The sequence below is a fragment of the Rhopilema esculentum genome, chromosome 18, assembly GCF_057945365.1.
Source record: "Rhopilema esculentum isolate cy_ngs chromosome 18, ASM5794536v1, whole genome shotgun sequence".
NCBI lineage: Eukaryota > Metazoa > Cnidaria > Scyphozoa > Rhizostomeae > Rhizostomatidae > Rhopilema > Rhopilema esculentum.
In genome coordinates this window covers 928,832-950,155 of record NC_142832.1, presented here as the reverse complement: position 1 = coordinate 950,155, position 21,324 = coordinate 928,832, and the positions used below count along the sequence as shown (strand labels likewise).

Here is a 21,324-nt window from a genome sequence, read left to right as displayed (position 1 = left end):
GCCAAAGTTTAAATAAAGAAGTCGTTACTATCTGACGAGTGAGTCACTTCTTCCTCCGAAGTTGCAAAGTCTTGCTCCCACTTTGAACCGGACAATGATTTCCCTGCATCTGCATTTGAATGTTACACTAAATCGGAAGAATGTCTTGGCAATATAGGCTATCCAAGATGTCCTACCGATTTGCTGAAGGTGCATGACTTTTTTCAAAAAGGCTATCTTCTGCAGCGAAATAAGGCCATCTCAAAAATAAAATACTCCATCTGGCATTTTTCTGATGGTGGATTTATATATGGATTTGGCTCCTTGCACATGAAATTAAGAAGCACAGCTTTATCTCCTTGTCACAGTACACCTTCAGGAGTTGCAAGACTAGAGTTATGGTTTTGATGGGATATGAAAATGCCTTTCCGATAGAGGCAGCCTTGCCAATCACGAAAGCTTGGTGGTCTTCGTTCATTATTGAGACTGCTTTCGCTGTTTTCCTGGATCTTTGTGCCCCAGAATGCAGCTTAAATTTCTGACTATACTTTCGTTGCCAGCAACAACCTACAATTCGAGCAAAATAGCTCATTTCTTCGAGATATTTCTTCCATGTTAGCGCTAATGTCATCAGTCCGTGAGAACATTTTGTAAAAATGCCACCAGAAAACGCCAGATGGAGATTTGATGAGACGGCCTGAGTTCGTAGCATCAAACCCAAGGAAACATTCAGTGTTTGGTTCAAGAACATCCATGGATGTGCTAATCCTCCTTATGAGGCTAAAGCAGTGGAAGTGGAAACAAAGTCAACGCTATTTAGAAACAGCACACGAGCAAGCAAACGGCAAAAGAGAGTCATCAAGGCAAGTGCATATAAAAAGTGGAGAGCAAAAGATACTCCAAAGTAAGAAGAGTATTTTTACATTGATGAAAAAAAGAGAATCTTATGAGACTTGCTCCCGAATTCTTTCGAAGCGCTGAGGGTCACAGGCCCCTGACAATTCAATTTATCGTAGCTTAAGGAGGAGAAGCATCGGAGACTTCAAAAAGCAAGTAGAAGTCCCTTCAAGATGTAACCACAAAAAGGCGGAAACCAGAATATTTTGCATGGTAACTCGAGAGATGCAAAAGTAGTTGCTGTTGCAAAAGAAACTGATTTATGTGTGCTGCTTGTTCATGCAACACAGAAGTGCAAACCCACAAATTAGCAGTTTATGTGCATAAATAACAAACAAATCGTCAAGATTTGAGGCATCGCTGAAACTTTTGGTTCCAAAATTTGCTGTATTTTATCACAAATTAATGGAATTGTGGGCTGAGACAACTGCATATATATAAGCACAACATTGATAAGGTTACTGTGAAAAAAGCTAACGAGGAACCAGAAACAAGTCATCATTAAAAGTCTCTCCGAAGGAGTTATCGCAAAAGCAAAGACATTCGTGAAACAGCAGAATATAGTGGAACAACATATAAAAGCTATTTAGGGACAAAGATATTTATCAAATCTGAAAAAAATCATCTGCAGCAGTTCCAGCAGATCCATAATCACTCAATCAGAAAATAATTAAATTGTATCAACTTAACAAGGTTATTTTGGCTACACTGTTTAGGTGCAACTACTACAAGACATGTCCCAAAAGCCTGATGTTGAAATTTGGACGACATACTCGACCGTTTAAAGTCTAAATGGTTCACAGGAAAGCAGCTTCCTCATCTCCGAGAGCTTCCTTTACATCACAAGAATATGAAGGTGACGCAGGAGATGAATTTACCAATGAAGAAAATCATACACTTTCATACCCAGCGCTAAAGACCAATAGTGCGAAGACATCTTCGACAGTCTATAATAGTGCGAAGATATTTTCCGACTTAGCAACAGTCAAATGCAGATGCAGAGAAATAATTGTCCAGTTCAGAGTGGGAGCAAGACTTTGCGACTTCGGAGTAAGAAGTGACTCACTCGTCAGATAGTGACTACTACCTGTTTCGAACTTTGGCTATTGCGGTGGGCACAAATTCAATTTAAATGAACTAAATACTAATATTTTAATTGAAAAACATATGGAAGAAAAGCTTTTGTTGACAGCCAGCGTCATATTAAAACCTAATCATGCTAACGTATCATTTTATGACAATAAAATATTTGATGACGTCATGCAAAATTTGTTATGACGTCATAATGAAAATACTTATGTCGGCAAATCTTGATTAAATATATATCATTTGAAAGCTTGCAATGAGACGAGTCAAAATATGTAAGTTGCGTTAAAAAATAACCCTTCAGTGAGGAGCTAACGATGATTTTGTCTGATTTTTTACCGTTAAATGACGTCATCAATCACGTGACATCCAGGCATTTTCCAAAAAGTCACCTGGCAGATTATGAAAGCCTGAACTCCCTACTACCAGAATCTGTTGAGAAAGTAAACATTAGCTTGAATGTCAGATTGTCAAGCTATATGTCCTGTCTATTTAACAGAGTCTTGGCAGAGCAACGCTCCGAAGATAATTCTCTTCCGCTCCGCACAAAGAGGTGGCGGTTAACTACCTCCTCGACAAAGCCGATTGATTGACAATGAAATTGATTGACAGTTGTCATGGCAGTAAAAAAATGACAAAATCTGCTGACAAAGTGCTGACAACATGAACTGAAGCTTCCATATGCTACTTATACGCGGGGCAGACTATAAGCCCTTCACTCGCGCGCTATCGCGCGCGAGTTGCGGGCAATTACACTTAAATATTTTGGATAAGACAGTTACTTCTATCCAGGGTTTTGGAACATATTTGCTAGATAAAAGGTAGATTTTAATTCGGCCGTCGTCAAATTCTCTGAATCTTGCAATCAAGGTAATCTGGAACAAGGACCAAGAATTATCTTTTGCAAAAATAGCCTTACAATGTTCAAAAGAGAAAGCTTAAGAGACTTGGAAAAACTACAGCAAGCTATCAAGCCAAGTCTCTTTTTCCCAACTAAACGTCAGAATGTTGAATCATGCAAATTAACAATGTTTAGACTACTAGCTTTCGCTCAAATAGTTAGTTTACAAATCTTGTAACTTTTCAAGCAACTTGCAAATGGGATTTTGTTTAGCTTAAGGAATTTTGAAATTACTCTTGATTATTGTAAAGAATGGCCAGCTATTTTTTACGATACTTTTCTCTTAAAAGTAGGCTGCAGTCTTTGTTATATTTTATAGGTCTGTGCTCTAGATTTATAAAATTTAGCATATTTAAAAAGGGGCCTAGGGCAGACTACTTCGACTGGAGTACAAGAATGCAACAGGAAAAATTTAAGTTCGCTACCGTTTAACAAATAGCTATCTTATGTCATAATTTTGATAGTAAGCCAGAACAGGGCAGTGTGCTGTTCTTATCATCGTTGGTAAAAATTAAAGTTGTGTGTGTAGAAGAAATGAAGCATAGAGTTAAAGTAATTGTCCAAAAACAAGAAGTAGTTCATTTTAGAATATACCAAGATATGCATCATAAACAAAATTAGTGTCAAGGAATATGAGCAGAAAAGAAAGGTATGAGGGGTTTCGAAAATTGTTGCAATTGACACCGCAAAATTTATATAAAGTTTAGACCTAAATGGCTGGTATTAATTTCTAGCCAAAATAAGATAGACAATGAAAACAGCCCATCATCTGTTGAAACAAATCTTTTAAATTATGATGTTACAAAAATACACCTTCTCCAAAAACACTTTGTTTGTTTGTTTTGACAAGATGATGTCACATTTGCTTTTGTTTTAGAACAAAAACTCCACATATTTATAAACTCCCTGGTTTTGCGGAGGAGATTCAGAAACCAAAAGTGTTGTTGTTGAAGGAAGGGCAGAAGGTTTCCAGGACAAGATGGCGGGATTTGCGAGTCGTGCTGACGGATCAAGTAACGACGATGGTAGCGAGAAATCTACACCTTCAAAAGAATCACGAAAGCCAGGAAGTATGTTTGTTTCCTCAACGATGCTTCGATTTCATTTCGTGTTTTTAAACTCTCCTCTTTGACCGTAGTATCACAACGTTCACCTGCTCAAATTGTATTTATTTTTCATCTTGCCTAGATTCCGATTTTAAGCAGCAAAGATTAAAAGCGTGGCAGCCAATCCTGACTGCATCATCTGTTCTGCCAGTTTTCTTTTTCATCGGAGTAGTATTCGTCCCTATTGGAATTGGTTTGTTAGTTACTTCGAACAAGGTAAATTACCTTAACACTTGCTCTGCTTGAAAGTTTTCAAAACAGGCAGGCACGGGCAGATGAAAAAGCCTTTACAATGCTAAAGGTAGCCTTGTAGCTCGCTTTGAGTGCATGATCACGATTTATTTTACTAATTTTTTAAGAAACTTGAGACCGCGAAATTTCCCGTTGTCAATTTCCTTCCTGCTATGTGGTGGCATTAGTAAACGCATTACAAATTTTCTTTGCAAACTTTCTTTGTCAGTTTCCATCAAGTACTGTTTTGTTATCACTTGGTAATGGACTTTGCTCATAACTGGTTAATAAAGTTGCTTTTTTCTAGTACGATTTTGCCTCAATTGTAAGTTATACTGTTGTGTTATATTGTACAGCATGCAAACTAGTCTAATTGAAATAAAATGTATGTATGACGAGTTAAAATAAAAACCATTATTTTCATAGGTTAAAGAGAAAACAATAGATTACACTGATTGCAATGGATGTGACAAGACACTGGTCACTGAAAAGAATTTCACCAAGCCATGTTATTGCACCTTGAAGTTCAAACTGGATACTGCATTTGATAGCAAAGTATACCTTTACTATGGTCTGTCAAACTTTTATCAGGTAGGGAACATAATAAATTCAGCTTATTTAAAAAAATATCAATGTGTTAAAGAGGAGGGACTTCTTTACAATCAAAAATGGAAAATACTTTCGTTTTACCTTTCTCATACTAGTACATCAATGAACATTACTGTGCAATTGGTGCAGCTTCTCACAAATTGGGAAGAACAACAACTTACAGTCATCGGGGGGCAGTACACAGAGTTATGGGGCTGATAATAGCTTCTATGATCCATTAAAAAAAGGGGATGAAACTAGGCACCAAGTGTTGTCCCCTGTGGACAATATTATTAAAATATGTGCATAAATCATATCTAGCCTCTATTCCAGTTAGCATGTGTTGTAAGTTAGTTTTTGTGTGTGTACGATTATGATGAAGATAAATATATTTTGAGGTCTTTTTACGTCTCAATATTTGGTTTATTACACAAGGAAATGCTTGTTGTAAGGGGCTGTTCAGTTTTGCAAGTGATTAAAATACAGAGACCATGAATTAGAAATGCATTTCTCTAAATGAAACAAAAACTCCTGTAAAAAGAACCACAATTTTAGAAAATGTAACGAATGGAGCTTGTATGTCATGTTATTTGCTACATGTTTTTTAAGCTTGATGACAATCAGAAATATGGGCTAAATTTGCTCCTGTTGAGCAAAATCCTGAAGAAAAGACACTTCCTTCATCTGAAAAAAGATTAATTTATTTGGAATGTTTTGCATTGAAAGACACCTTAAAATGCTATTTGATATTGAATATCAAATTTTACCACAAGTAGTAGGTAAAATATTAATTTATAAATTCTGTCCTTGTCATAAATTTGGCCACTTATCCAGACGTTGCTTGTGAGTAAATTTCTTATACAATGAAACCAATGAAAAACGTTTTGGACATTCCATAAATGTTTAGTTTTATTGTTTCTAAAGGCGCTCCATGTTTAAAAGATATCGGCTGATTACATAGTCATGTCTAGCCACGTTAAGAATTTCAGAACTATTACCTCCAAAGCCAAAGCATGCTTTTATATTCATGGAAAAAAGGAGTTGTATCAATGGGTTATCACTAACCTGGTTGTTTGGCAATGCTGGCAGTAATAAAATTGTAAAACTATTAAGGTGATAATTGACAAAGAGCTCATTGATAACAGATGAATACGCGCATTATGGTTTTTGTTGGCAAAAGAATAGAAATTTGTTTCATTCCTAAAATTTCGGTTTCATGAACTTTTTTTCTGACAGTTTATATGTGTTCATGATCACAGTTTTATTTGGAAAATAGTGGTAACAGACTATTAACCTTATTACCACTGCCCGCTGCCCCTGATAGTCATTTTTATGAAAGAAAGACAAATACAATGTTCAAAACATTTGAACAGGGTTTATATGTCCATTTCCAAAACTTTGTAAACCCTCGAATTAGCCCCCACACTCAAATAAGCCCCCACTTAAAAAAATCATTTTTGCAAATAAGCCCTCCTCGAATAAGCCCCCATGGGGGCTTATTCGAGGGAAGCATAATGACAGAATAATATCTTATTTCAAGTAAGCTTCCTTTGCAAGAAAGGCTTTTTGCAATTTATTTCATTGAGAAAATTATGTCGTTCTTATATCAACCTTTGAGAAAAATACTAAACTTTGAAATAAGCCCCCCCCCCCCCTCGAATAAGCCCCCCCCCCTCAAATAAGCCCCCCCTCAAATAAGCCCCCACCCAAAAATTTGTTTTTGCAACTAAGGATTATTCGAGGATTTATGGTAGTTGTAAATTCTGTGTATTTTTTATGTAAAATTATGTTCTGCTAAAGCAAAATATTGTCCCTGAAATTTTGTGCTAATCATCTTTTTCTTATACTTTTAATTTCTAAACTATGCCAACTGACACTCATCCTAAAGACGACTGACTCTACACTGAAATTTTTTTCTTTAATAAAAATATCAGCCATAGAAAATATGCCATATTTCAGTTCAAATTAAGTAAATGTATAACTGTCTTTCTGTGACAAATCTATGAAACTTTAAGTCAGCAGAGTTTTGCCAGCTTTCACATGTTAAGGGGGTACTTCATTTGAGCATCAGCTAGAAATTCTCCCATGTTGATAAAAAGTCTTTTGGAAACAACAAACAACTACAGCACCTATTGTGCTTTAACAAAGGAAGAAATTCCTAAACAGCTTCCTAAACACAAATTGACAACTAGTAAAGATAGTTGAGACTGTAGCAGAAACTGTTTTTTCTATCAGAATCACAGAAGATATGTGCGATCTAGAGATGATTCACAACTACATGGGGACTTGAAGATGAAAGTGGCTGGTGATTGTTCACCATTTGATAAAGCCAATGTCATGGTAAACAATCAGAGTGTGAGCAAGCCAGTAGCGCCATGTGGAGCAATTGCCAACAGCCTTTTTAATGGTATGTTCTGATATCAGAATTTTATGATCAATCAGAATGTTTCAAAAATCCTTTACTTTTGAGATCAAAGCCAGATTTAATATTTATTTTTTATTTAGTTCTTTTGCCACGATTTGTATTGATTATCAAATAAAAGTATTTGTCTAGCATTTTTTTATTGTTACCAGATACTTTTGTGCTGTACCAAATAAACAGCACCAAACAAAGGACCCATATTCCTCTGTCTGGCAAAAACATTGCATGGAAAAGTGATGTCAATGACAAGTTCAAAAATCCATCTGGCAACATAGTGGAGAAGTTGAAGCCGTTTGCAAAGCCATCCTTTTGGCAAAAGAGTATCGCTGAGATTGAAGGATATTTCAAGAATGAAGCTTTCATTGTATGGATGAGAGTTGCTGCCTTCCCTACGTTTCGAAAACTGCACAAAATAAAGGAAGGTGGATTGTCAGCTGGAGAATATGAAATTGATGTAACATACAGTATCCTTTTCAATTTTGAAGTACTTTTTTGAAGACATTTAGTTGCATGGTTTTAAAAATTTGTTTTTTCCTAAGCGTAGTTGTGAGGACAATTTCTATCCCTCAGTGTGTTTCCGAGTACTCTCCCTCAGTGTGTTTCTGCACTTTAGCTAATTTTTGACATTTCATTTTGATGGGAAAATTTTGACCATGGGGTCAGTAGTAATTTGGTACAGCTGTTTGCCTCTAATGATTTGACAAATTTATCTCATTTTCTTCACTATCATATCATGTCTAAGTATTTTCTCGTCCTTCTTTGACCCTTTATTTTGATTGCGTCAGTTGTTTTCACAGAAAGTCCTTATTTGGTGTTGAACTTGTTATAAAGTTTTGATGATAGTCCTTAACTTAAGACAGATTATCCTGTATCTGCTTTCAAAGGTGAAAAGCGTGTGATTTTGTCAACATCAACCTGGATTGGTGGAAAGAACCCATTTCTTGGTATTGCCTATATTGTTGTTGGCTGTATATGCATAATTTGTGGTGCAGTTTTCTTGTTTGTCCACTTGAAAGTGCGAACAAGGTAAGAGTCTGTCCAGATTATCACAATTTTTCTATGAGTATCTTGCTTATATCTTTAATTGAAACATTTATAGTTCCATACAATTTTTTCGTTATATCTAGAACCTGAAACCCAAGGCGATAGTCACCATCGTCGTCATCATCATCCCCCATATCCAACGGACATGGACTACCCTGAACTTCTCTTTTTAATCTTCTCAAACACCTTCTGAACCTAAAACCCCAGTCTCCAATCCATCCATTTCTTAAGCTGGCTATAAAACATGTTTCCTTCCTCTGCCTTTTCTTTCCTCCTCACAATCCTAGATTCCCAAATGCATCCCTTTGTAAATCTTATTCCAAAGATCTTGCCTGCTTTTTCATATCTCTTATTTCTTTTCTGTTTCCTTTTTTCTTTCCTTCAGTGATGGACTCCTTGGGGATGTGAGGGGGGCAGTCGCCATCAATACATTTGAAGCCAATGATCTTTTGTTCTAAAACAATAAGCAAATGTGACATCATCTTGTCAAAACAATAGGCTTGCCCCCCCCCCAAATGTTTGACCAAATGCTTGCCACTGCTTTCCTTTCATCTTTCCTTCTGACAGCAAACTGTTTAACACGACGTTCTGCTCCTACACTTGTACGAAAACAAAACTTTGATTTATATCATTCCTTGATTTTATTTTGCACCAGTAATGCATCTTGAATCTTTTTCTATCTTTTCAGGGCCTTGAAGAATCTGTAAATCTGTTCAAAGCTTGGTGTGAAATTTGGTCAGAGCGTATATTGTATATCGTTGGGATATTTAATTTTGAGTAAGATTAATTGAGGCAATATTGCGAATGTACCCTCTGTTTAGAATTTTATCATACGAACATATTTGAACGTTTATTGAATGTCAAGCTTAGAATTGTTTCTTTACAGTAGGGATATGTTCGAATAAGCGGCTTAAGGTTGTTTCTATATGAAGCAAAGGAGTCTCTGTGCACTTGTCTTGGAATATGTTGACAAAATACTATAATTTGGCGAGTGGTCTGTCGGAAACGTGTAGAGTCTTTGCTTTTGTGGGTTGTCTAGCCTTAAGCATTTATTAATAGTAAGCTATTAGGAGAGGGGCTAGCCTACGCCTCTAGATAAACAAAATATTCATGCAACTTCCATAAGAGGTGATAACTAAGAATTTTCAAATTTTCATTTTTAACTTTTTCGAGATAAATGTTCCGGGCAACGATCTACGGAAATGCTTTAAAATTAGATGCTTGACAAGTTTATTTACAAAAGTATTAATGCTTTTGCAAATAGTATTAATGGTGGGTGAGGCTGCGTGGTGATCAGTTAAAACGTAACTAATTCATACCTTCTTTTGGTTTTTCGATTTATTAAATTTGATGCGAGTTGAGGTAGTTTGCACCTGTTTGTAGGAACTTAGGCTGGACAGTTTAGATGTTCAGTTAGTTGAAGTCTGTTTATCAAATTTAGAGCCTAAATGCCGTGTAAATACCCAAATTATGTCCCAGCTATTGGCCATGGATTGATTACCTGTTACCAGATGACTTCAAGATAGGTGAAAAGGATCATGGTAGATATTGCCATGACAACGACCGCCTGGAATATCGCTAGTAAGAGGTAGAAAAGTAGCTTTGCAGAGTAATCTTGCAACTGCTTTAGGGCTAGAGTTTACCCCTAACAAAACAAATTATCTGGTATCAGAACCAATTCCAGCTTACACTGCGAACTGCGAACATCCAGTATTTTACCACAGTTTTCAGGAAACACATTTTGTTTATTAATTTGTTCATTCGTGTGATGTTCTGAAATTTCGAGTTTATATTTGTCGTGTTTAAATTTGTGAGATTTTACGTTTAGAATTAAATAGAAAAATTACAGTTTATTGATTTCATTGTAAATTTACAACCGCTCTTGCCACTTGCACTGTTTGATGAGTAAAAAAGTTGCAGATATATCTAAAAACCGCTGAAGACCTTTGTCAGTAGCACTTGAACAGAAATGAGAAGCAGATTGTAAAAAGTATTTGAAAATTGTTATGAATCCACTTACAAACTTAGCACAGTTGATTGAATTCATTATTGTTAACAATTAAATACTTTTTCATTTGTATGTTTCATTCTTAAGCTGCGAATTACCATAACTTGCGAGCCGCTTCCTCTTGCATAAAGGCACTCATCTTTCTGAGTTTTCGTCCTATTTTATATTTCTACATTAAAAATAAGTCTCCTTTTGTTTGAAACTACAAAATTAGATTAATTTTTCAGTTTGCTATCTCTCTGCACCTCCCAAACCCTTCTGTCAAAGTTCGCCTCCGAAGTTGCGTTGTGGTTTTATTAAATTTTTTTCGCCTCTCTGGTCTGCGTAACCCAACGACGATACCTTTCTTTTGGTTCCATGCTATACAAGCTCAGAGCTGGACTCTACGCACGCAGCATTTCTAATCGTAGGCCGGTTAGCCCAACAGGCAAAGCTGCTTCATTGCTTGTTTCATGCTCCTCCGAAGTGCCTTGTTTCTCACAATCATAATTACCGGACTGAGGCTAGAATGCAGAAATGTGAGTGCCAAAGCCCACGCGTATAAGCTGCGCCTTAGATAGCTAGCGTGAATGTTCTGCGTATACTCCATATTGGCCCAAAGAAATGCGGACCAGATGTACGGTATATAGCATAGGAAAAGGGAGATAATAACAATAGCAACGGTGCTTGTGATTGATAGTTCCTTCTTGAATGATGCTCCATGTTGGCTTTTTGTGTTCCACGCGTTTTCATCTTTATCGTGAAAGTTTAAAGGCATAAACCTAGAAAAGTATTGAGGTCTTTTTTGCCCATTTGTTGGTATTATTTGCTCTACTTTCTTTCCGTTGTCTTCTTTATCGTCACATATACACTCATAAGCACGGTGACTGTTTTTAACTATGTCAAATCTATCCCTGTTCGAATCTGGCTTTCTGTCGTAATCGCTCGCTTTTCGGTCCTTCGGAACGGGAAGGTAGCTTGGATCGGATTGGCTCCCGGTCCCTTGTAACTGGACCGCAGCCACACCTGGGAGCATGTATACCTCCATGTTTCTGTCACCAGAGACTTCATAAGGAGCTGTCTCTTCAAACACTTCAACTTCCAGTTTGAACGAAATCCTTTTTTTAGGCTTTGGATTGCCATCAACGGTTCGGGATTGTACGTTAGAAGCTTGCGGCTTGAGAGACGCACTATCGCGCAACTTTCGCGTATGGTTTCGAACAACAAAGAAGATTCGTATATAGGAGATGAAAGCGACGGTAAAGTAGACCATGCCGATAACAAGAAGCATCCGGGATATTGAAACAGGAGAAAGAAACAGTCGGCAGAGAGATAGCACTAATGAAACCAGCCAGGAGCAGCAAAGAATGTTTTTAACAAGCTTTCCAGAAATCCATTTGCGATAAAATGCTGGCGAAGAAATTAATACAACCCTGTCTAACGAAAGCAGTAGAAGCGTATTGGCCGTGTTGAAGCCCAACAACATGAAAACCAGCGTCAAAATCAACTCGAGTTCACAATTCATGGTTACTCGAAATTTGATAATCAAGAGACCAGGAATAACAAATAACGAAATGCCGAAATCAGACAAAGCAAGGCACGAAATGATCCTCATTGTGTTCTGTTTTATCAATTTGGATTTGAAAAGCCCAGCAAGAAGTAGCAGGTTGCCCAATATACCAAGGCAGCTTGAAATAGAATTAAAGATGAGGTATCCGTATTCGAGGAATATGTCTCCAAACGGCCACAGTGTATTGCAATGGGTTATGTTTTGATGGCTTGTGTAAACGACTTTCATTTCGTCAGCCCGTTGCCACGTCTTGTTCTTATCAAATTACATATTGCTAAAATTTGACAGCGAATCTGCCTAGAAAACGCGAAAATGGTAGCCAATGGCTTTTTCAATATAGCATGTTATTTAATGAAGTCTTTGCCCAGTCTTGAATTGTTCGTTTCAGACTGTCGTCGCAATTCGGCGTGTGTATTATTCGTTTATATTATGTGTATTATTTCGAGTTTACTTGCAAAGTTCAAATACACTGACTCCAAATTAACTCCAAATGAGTATATTGCTCCATGCGTGATATCCGCTTGCGTAATTCTTGGTCACATTTTGAATTGAAGTCAATTTTAATTAAAGACTGTCCTGTCTCATTATCTTATATTCCAACAATGTATCATCGGTTTCTTCGACTTTTACCTTGCATTCATAGGTATTACCAGTGTATTTTTCGATTCGATAGACCAACTCTTGACTTGGTCATGATCACTGTGAGGTCCACATCATCATAAATCAGTTTCGGCGTCGCTGATCACGTAGAATTTTCTGAGTTTGCGTCGTTCACCAGTGTAGATAACCTCAATGCGCAATGCCTGATGGGGTTTCGATTATGCAATTTACCATTGAAGGTTATTTAATTTTGCGAAGGGTAAATAAACATTGAATGGTTGAAAGGCAGTGATCTCAAAACGCAATGTGACGTACAACTTTGCATGCAGACACAGGTTTTGAATTCTTTTTTCTGCAAAGGACGATCCTAATCCAAACATGCCAACAAGACAAACTTGCAAGATGTTGAAAATAGTCGTGTCTTCTATTCCAAGGACATAATCAAAAGAAACTGTAACCCCCTGTCACGATATTAGAGAACCTAAGCAGATTTCTCTTTATTATGACCGATCGAATTTGACAAACAAGAACTGTTGTTCAAACTTCCATGTATGCCTAGATGAGTTTGAGGTGTTTCCTATGAATACAGTATTTAAGTAAAAACCTGAACCCTTTAGTCTTCTGTCAACATCTTCCGGTTTATTTGAACGACTCTTGACAACAGGCAGTTACTCCTTTGATCTGTGTGGTTAGGTATATTAAACTAAGCCTGGCCTAAATTATTTCTTTTTATGTTTTATTTGGAATCAATTTATGATCCACCCACAGCTCTGTTTGCTAAGCAACTACACTCGTCACTAAGTCATTCCAATCAACAGATAGACTTATCAATAAACCTTCTGAGCTTCATTTGATATATTCTTGTCTTTTATAAAACTTTAAAGACTTAATTCGAATGGTTCTTCTTATCAGAAACAGATTCTTTCTATCACTCATTTAACACAGCGAAAGTATACTGCAAGTATTTATATAAATATATAGAACAAGACATTTCATTTGGTTTCAAGTGTCCCCCTTCTACTCTGCCAACATGACACTGACAAAAGAAGAGAACCTAATACACTCCCTTGTGATACACCACGAGTTATGATTTGGAGATGTCCTGTAATAGCCATACCTTAATTATACAGTGAATCTATAATCTTAGCATTAGGCCAATAAGTTTATGTTTATAAAAATTATATTTATTTGATTTGATCAATTTCAAAAAGGAAACGACGTCAAGTAATGCGGTGATAATATGGAGCTCTTTTTCTCAGCCTTAACGTCAAGTTACCAGCTAATACAGATTACTTAATTTGGTCGAATAGAAATAAATATTTTAGTGTAACATGATAGAATATGTTCCAGTTTCTCGCTGTATTTATTAGATGTTGCTAAGTTATTTCACCAAATTTATCATAAACTCGATGGGATAAACGCAACGGAATATATAAAGAAAATCTACTTTAAACTATTTCAAACAATAGCTGGTAAATCAAACGTAAAGTAAAGCGCAATATTGTTTGTGATTATCGTTGTACAAAGTCTTTTGCAACCTTTTTTAATATTTTGTCAGCTCTTTACTGATACGAACAAAGCTTCGTCAAGTTGTTGAATCACCGTTAACGTTTTATTCTTTGCTGAGCTGAGAATGATCCTTCTGCTTAAGCAGAACTCAATGAGCCAAAAGGTAGATGAAAGGCACTTTGACACCTTCTGAGAGACATCGTTGTTGTTTTTTGTTTTTACTTACCATTTCCACAATTGTGTCCAATAATGTTACATCTTTCCTTCAAAAGCAATGCACTTAACTATTTCTGGAAGATGTTTCAACTGTGGTATCAACTGCAAAAATCTACCTCTGTTTTGCATGCACCCCTCATTTGCTTGCTAATTCCAAACTCTCGACCTTTGGCGGCATTTATTTTATAAGGAGGTTAATTTACTGGCAACTAACCCGGATGACGTGGACCTCCTGTCTTAAGAAACACAGACAACACTATACAACTACAGTAAAGACCTATTTCCATTGTTTCGATTAATGTTAAATATATATATAAATACAGGTATATATAAAATCAGAACCTTGCTTTAAAAATTGTGCCGTTTCTTTAGTAAATGAAATGGCATTTATCTTCTTTCGCTTATTTTTAAGATGTTTTTTGAACGTTTCAATGGCTGAATTCTACATTTCTTCGCTTAATGAATTCCAAAACACAGGATCTCTGGAGGAAATTGACTTTCTGCCAATTTCTGTTCAGTATCTAGGAATCCTGAGTGTCTGATTCAACCGGCTACTGTGTCTTTTCATTTTTGATTCAAAAAGAGAGTATTGAAGGAAGCTGGCAGGCTCTTTAGTTTGTACTTTTTCATAAATATTTCATAAATTATTTTTGTGTTGTTCATTATTATGTTTTGTTATGTTGCATAGTGTATAGCGCATAGAGATAGCGTCAAACAATTTTGTTTGTTGACCGAAAAGAGGCCCACAGATGCCAGAAAGAGGCTTAAAATGGAGGCAAAGATTTGATCGGCTGTTCCCGCCATTATCAAGGGAGGTCTGTGTAAAAGTTTGCTTTCTAAATAAACGTTCAACCTGTACAAAGTTTGTGGCTACCAAATGTACATTGGGATACATTTGCATCCTGAACTTTTGCTTGTCCTTGGATTAGTTTAAGGACCTTAAGTCTTAGAAGTCGTTTTAGGCCCATTCTTTACCGAGATTCCAAAAAGGCAAAGTTGCATCATCTTAACAAAGTGACTAGGTTATTCAAAGCATGGAGGTAGACAGCGGAATTCTAGAAATTGGCGTCGATTTTAATGAGTTTGAAGACAATGAAAAGGGGCCAAAAGATGAGAACTTTCCGGAAGAAAACATGGATGTTGAAGTTGATGTAAACTGCCCGTGCCCGCTTTTGCAAGAATCGTCCAGCAATCAGCCAGACCTAAGACAAAAAATAATCAAAAATAAAGAAGGAACAAAATACCAGTCAACGAAAATAGAAAATGATGTCGGTTTGCTCGAAGGAGCAGAAGAAGCAACAACCCTGCAGATGAAACAACATCGTGATGGTAGGTTTATTTATGGGAAAGTATTCCAGACTAGAAACTTTGTTTCTTTGATCTTCAATCTGCCCAAATCCAAATGCTAGCAGTATATTTTATTGGTTTTCTTTTTCTATTATGTAGGTAATTACGAAATATTATTATTGTTGTAATGTAGAAGAAAAATTTAATAAATTTTTAAGAAACTGAACCAACCTATCTTTCTTAACAAGTTATTTGTTTCATCCTCATTTTGATAATCTGCTGCAAGGTTCTGCTAATCCTAAAAAAATATTTTGATGTCAATAAACTACTTCAGTTTTTTCTGAGGTTAACATGCCTTGCAAATTTTGAATCAAGAAACAACAATAAAGAGCTATCTCTCCATTGATATTTGGCCACTGAAATTTAAGATTTGGATATGGCCAAGTGCTGGTATTAAGATTCCATTTTGAAATATTGTCAGCTAATGATATTGACAATGATCAGCAGTGTAGCCTGGGTGGTAAGATTGGGGGCAAAAGTGAGTTGAGCAAGGGAAAATTGGGGTTCCACACCCTTTTGAATGCCAGAAAACACCCCTTTCAAAGAGATTGTTTGCCTTTGCCCCTACTTACTTCCCCTAACCACACCACTGACAACAATACTGGAAAAAAATGTGACAATAATGATCTGGAAAGTTGCTTTAGTGCTCTAGAAAGAAGAGAAGCTCTGACAGAAAGCAATACCTGATTAGCCTGTTTCTTTTCTTTGAAATGATTTCCGTTACTTTTTGTTGATGAAATGATTACCACCCTGGTTCTGTAGATGAGATGGTTTCCATCATATTCTACTAATCAATTCATTGCAAAATATAAAATGCAAATTAAGTTCATTGAAAATTGAACAGACAATCTTCCATTTTCAAACTGTTGTGGATTACTAACTAAACGTTATCACAATCTTACATTGAGGGATAATTTTTTCTGAGGGCTCAGCTGAGCACCTATAAAGTTAAAGCTTTGTCTAGCACCGTTTTATGCATTATTCGATTCTGTTTATAATTATTCAAAACTAGATAATGGTTTTAAAGAGCATAGCAAGAAGCGAGATTCAAGATATTCTCAGAAAACCCTGTTTAAAGAACTTCATGCTTCTTCTGATCTTGATCCTGGTATTCTTGGTCGTGAAATTGCACACAGGTTAGGAGAGGTAAGTTTAGTTTTATTTGCATTTCTAATTTCTAAACAAGTTGTTGCTTTTAAGGCTTTTGAAACTGGTTGATAATCACAAAACTGTAGCCATTTTTGTAGTTGTGACTGTTAAACAGTTAGATTCAATGAGACACTAATGGATCAAGGCATAAACTGAGGGGTCATCTGAAGGGCTGAGATATGTTTGTAGTACAGGTTTTGAGAAAAATGAACACTTTTTCCTGCTGCCTGCTTTGGTCTTGTATGACTATGAGAAGGTCTTTGAAGGATGCTATGGGATTTCATTTAGATCTTGCTAGGATATTACCGAATTGATTATATCCTGTAGAATCCCAAAAGGGTATTTTTAGGGCTCCGCTTTTTGACCTTGTAGAATGAAGCCTGGATTGTACAGGCCAGGAAGCGTTGTAGTTTTTGCATAGGGAAGCCTGAGTTTTTAAGAAATATTATCAGGGTGCATTTTGTGTGTTTCTGTTAAGCATATTTATCTTATCTTGGAAAGTGCGTATTTATATGGACAATATCTATAAGGCTTTAATGATACACTTACTCTGTTGTTATATTACTGTGTATTTTGGTTTGAAGGCTAAAGTTGGACTTATCATAAACGTAGTTCGAGTGCTTGGTTTCAAATCTGCGATGAAAATCTTAGAAGAAACAAGAAGAATCGAGAGAAGGGGCGGTATGTTAACAACAGACCGTAGTAGAAGGCAAGTGAAAATAAGTTTGCTATGAATATCACGTCAAGAGCGATTTTCATAGAGCAAAGCTATTTTATTGTAATTCTTTTTATTTTTCGGTTATTATTAAACTGTCTTGGTTTAATAGGTTATCATCATTTACCTTTGATGGTACATGTCTTGATATCATGTGAAATACATATTTCAGGTGGGGTAAGCAAACAGAAATGCACATTATGTGAACATTGTAAGACATCGATTAGCATAGACGTAGGAACAAGGGGGCATCAGTAGCAGATACTTGGAGGGGCGACCGCCCCCCCAATACTTTGGAGGACAATGGTCTTTTGTTCTAAAACAATGGGAAATGTGACGTCATCTTATTAAAACAATAGGCTTGCCCCTCAATATTTGATCAAGTGTCCGACCCTGGGGGGCATACTGCAGTTCTCCCCCACTTTTTAAATGCTTCCTAATTCTATGTCGATTTTAATTGAGCACCGTTAATCGTAACATTTGGATTTGCAATTTGGAAGCCCTAAACATCTTAGGTTTGCAATATTCGTTTATCTATATAATAATAAGAAATAAGTCTATAGAAATAAGAAATAAGAAATAATATTCGTATAATAAGTCTTTTTTTAGGCGCACACCCGGTGGAGTTTATATTTACTGCCTAAAAGAGAAGGGGTACGCATCAAAGGAGGAGGTAGAACTCATTTTCAAAGAGGAGAAGGAGCGTTTAAAAGAAATTGCTAAACGGAAGAAAAAGGATCAGAATCTAAGAAAGAGAAAGGAACTTCAAAAAATGGATAGGCTCAAGATAAGGGTTATAGAATTTGTAAATAAAAAGATTGCAGGTGAAGATGAAAAGATAAATGAAGAATCAATTACTGAGAAAAACGAGAAATCTATGGAAGTGATAAGCAAGACGAGCATGGAGGGAATCGGTGAAAAGAATACGAATAACAATTTGAAAGGTCCAGAGAATCTTTGATTTGTTATATTCTGAGGTCCATAACTTCTAAAGGATGGAACAAGTCTAAAAGCTTTCTTTTGGCTGAATTTGGTTGTTGTAATTCTCAAACTGGCATTGGTCTTTTTGAATTTGAAATGGCTTAGCAAAAGCTAAGTGAAAGTTGCGTAAATTTGACTTCATATAGATGGATAATTGTTAGCAAGGCTAGCAGATGAATAACTGAAGGACAGTGGATTCTGAAATTGATTCCATAATAAACATACAAGAGCTGTTTTGAACATCTCATTTCAGGTTGGTTATCAGCAATCCTTTTTGTATTGTCAATTCAGTATATGATAAGTGAAGATGAAGAATTGTTTTCAATGGATCTGGCATTTCTGAACTTAAATCTTATTTTACATAAGATAGGAGCAAACTCCATTCATTAGTACGAGGAAGGTCTCTACATAACAGGGCAATCACATTCCTAGGAATTTTAATTGACTGAACTATAATTTCTTTAGTACTTTAAAGATCTTATATTGACCCGGATTAATAACGTACTTGGGTATTTTTACACTTGAAAAATATTTACTATTTTTTTCTAATAAAACATTAAAGTTACTTTATCTACATTTTGGATGCACCCAACTGCGCGCGTGAGAGGACTGGCAAAGAGAGTGGCGTGACGTGAAGCCAAAACGCGTTGTTGATTATCGCCATTGCTGGCTTGGTCCTGACTGTAAGTGGTATACTGTCTGAAAAATATATTGTTTTCTGTTTTTTTTATTTGCAAGATTTCAGCGATGGTATACGATGTCACTGTATTATGTTTATCGATGGCAAAGTTGAATCCGGTTGCTGGGATCTATAAACAGAAACCTAACAAAAATAGTGTGTTTGAAATAACGAGAAAAACAGTCTTAATTAAACATAGCAGATATAAATCCAAGATCATTGTAAGCCTCCAAAGTTGTGTTGATATTTGTCAACGACCAATAAAGTTGTTTAAGAAAGAATTGCAAAGACTAGCACTACAATCTCTTTGCACAGCAGAAAATAATAAAGCGTAACAGAAAAAGTCTTATACCCTGTATTTTGACCTTTTCCCGTGCCAACGCTAGACATGTCTGCTTCGTAAAACAGGCTCGAGGTTCTTGAGAATGTATTTCTTCATTTTGAACAATCAGCGAGGCATAAATTTTGTCTACCTCAGTTTCAAACAGATTCACAATTGAATGCCTTCCATTCATCTGGTACTGCCTCGTGTATATTTTATAAATCAATATATTTTTTTGTATACGTATACATATAGTCACCAATGTTTATATGCGTGTTTTTTCTATGAATTTATTGACAGACTCTTGTTTTACAGAGCTGTATTTTTTATATAAAGTAAAAAGCACAAGTTTCCAGGATATTACCTAAGAATCAAACTCTTGCGTCTGTTTGTGGAAATAAGAGTCATTCTCCAGGATGTTCGTTTATTTTTTTTCTCTAAAATGGTATCAAAATTTCTATCTATTTTGAACAGTAGCACTCTAGCTGCAAGCCCTGTCAGGAATTATCTCATACTTTCACTAACTATTAATCCTGCCAGGAATTATCTGATACTTTCGCTAACTATTAATCCAAAAAGAATTTTTCTTCCTGGATGGGCCTAGACAGGTTTTATTCCATAGACATACATTGTTCAATTGTCCCTGCATTACAACGATTCCCCTTGGTTTTACATTTTAAAAGAAACAACATCTTTTTCAAGCTGAATGCAAAGAATTAAGCATTTGAACCAGCAAAATGAGATTGTTATCTCGGGGTAGTTGTATTTTGCACTTACTCAAAAGGCCGTGCGTCATGGTTGCATTCATTACAAATAGTTCCTAATTTAATCTCAAAGAGGCTTTTAACCATAGAGATAGGATAATTAATTATTGACAGAAGCTTTATTTATTATTGACTCTATGCTTTTGACAGAAGCCCGTTTCAAAACTCTGTAGTAAGCCATGTGTTCGAATTAATTTGCATAAAAATTCAACCCGTGGCGTTATGCTTCGAAAGCAAACTGGTAAAGTGTAAACGGGGTGTAAATTACGTAAATTTTCTGTTCGTCTACCTTTTGCATATAATACGTGAACAAATAAATTTTTAGATATTTTACTTTCGGCATATTTATTCGTTATGTTTAAACACTTGCAAATCAAACGTTATCATTAGGAGCAATGTATTTCGAAATATTCTATTTTATTATTCCTTGTTTTTCATTTACTCCAAATACCTTTAGGGAGTGAAAAGTATAGGCTTCCTATTATATTGATAAACATTTTCAATCTCGAAAAAGAAGGCCTAGAATTTTCCGAACCGTTATCTGGATTTTATGAATAAAAAAGGGTGAAGTGGGATTGCATAAGGTGCTTTATCTTGAATACCACGATTCTTATGGGCAAACGAGAAAGAGTCAGAAAGTGTAATATGTTTTGAAACTCTATGGAGTTATAACTTTTTCTTAGACTAACTTTATTAAATCATATAATGCCAAAGAGTTTTATGGGCCATATAATGAGAAGAATGGTTTGGAAAAGCTAGTGATTGAAGGGAAAATCGAAGGGAAACGGCAAAGAGGAAGGCAGAGGCTGACTTTCCTGGAGGACCTAGCGTTGGCTGCTGGGTGCAAAGTGCTGAGAATGTTGCGATGTGTTGGTTGAGATCGGGCTGGTGTCAGACGCTTGATAGCCAACGACAGGTCCTGACATGGCACCCAGAGAAGAAGAAGAAATGGAACCCAAAGAAGAAGAATGCCAAAGAAACTGGTATGTTGCTTTTCTTTTCTAGATCAAATTCAAATTCGACTTCCGATTTTTTTTACTTTTGTCCCAAAGCTTTTCTTGTTGCTTGCTTCAATGAAAACTACAAAACAGGGGGAAATGGTAGCGTCAAAAGTAATACCCTGGGTGCCAGAGCCTCAGAGAGTAAAAATATGAAGAACGGGGGAAAGGAATTGCGATAGAGAATTTGACTCTCTGAGGCTCTGGCATCCAGGGTACAAAAGTAAATGCGC

The 21,324-nt window shown here is 36.2% G+C and overlaps 2 protein-coding genes across 2 annotated transcripts; both read left to right on the top strand.

The window, feature by feature from the left end:
• The first annotated feature begins 3,776 nt into the window (after positions 1 to 3,776).
• On the top strand, positions 3,777 to 10,318 carry LOC135696629 (cell cycle control protein 50A). The gene is made up of 7 exons (XM_065216089.2): positions 3,777 to 3,933; positions 4,052 to 4,185; positions 4,627 to 4,791; positions 7,024 to 7,195; positions 7,363 to 7,674; positions 8,071 to 8,236; positions 8,943 to 10,318. The coding sequence occupies exons 1-7, from the start codon at positions 3,843 to 3,845 to the stop codon at positions 8,959 to 8,961; spliced, it is 1,059 nt and encodes a 352-aa protein (XP_065072161.1). The 5' UTR covers positions 3,777 to 3,842; the 3' UTR covers positions 8,962 to 10,318.
• A 4,550-nt stretch (positions 10,319 to 14,868) lies between these two features.
• Positions 14,869 to 21,163, top strand: LOC135696632 (uncharacterized). Its single transcript, XM_065216091.2, has 4 exons — positions 14,869 to 15,465; positions 16,496 to 16,629; positions 17,217 to 17,341; positions 17,957 to 21,163. The coding sequence occupies exons 1-4, from the start codon at positions 15,171 to 15,173 to the stop codon at positions 18,306 to 18,308; spliced, it is 906 nt and encodes a 301-aa protein (XP_065072163.2). The 5' UTR covers positions 14,869 to 15,170; the 3' UTR covers positions 18,309 to 21,163.
• The last annotated feature ends 161 nt before the right edge of the window (positions 21,164 to 21,324 follow it).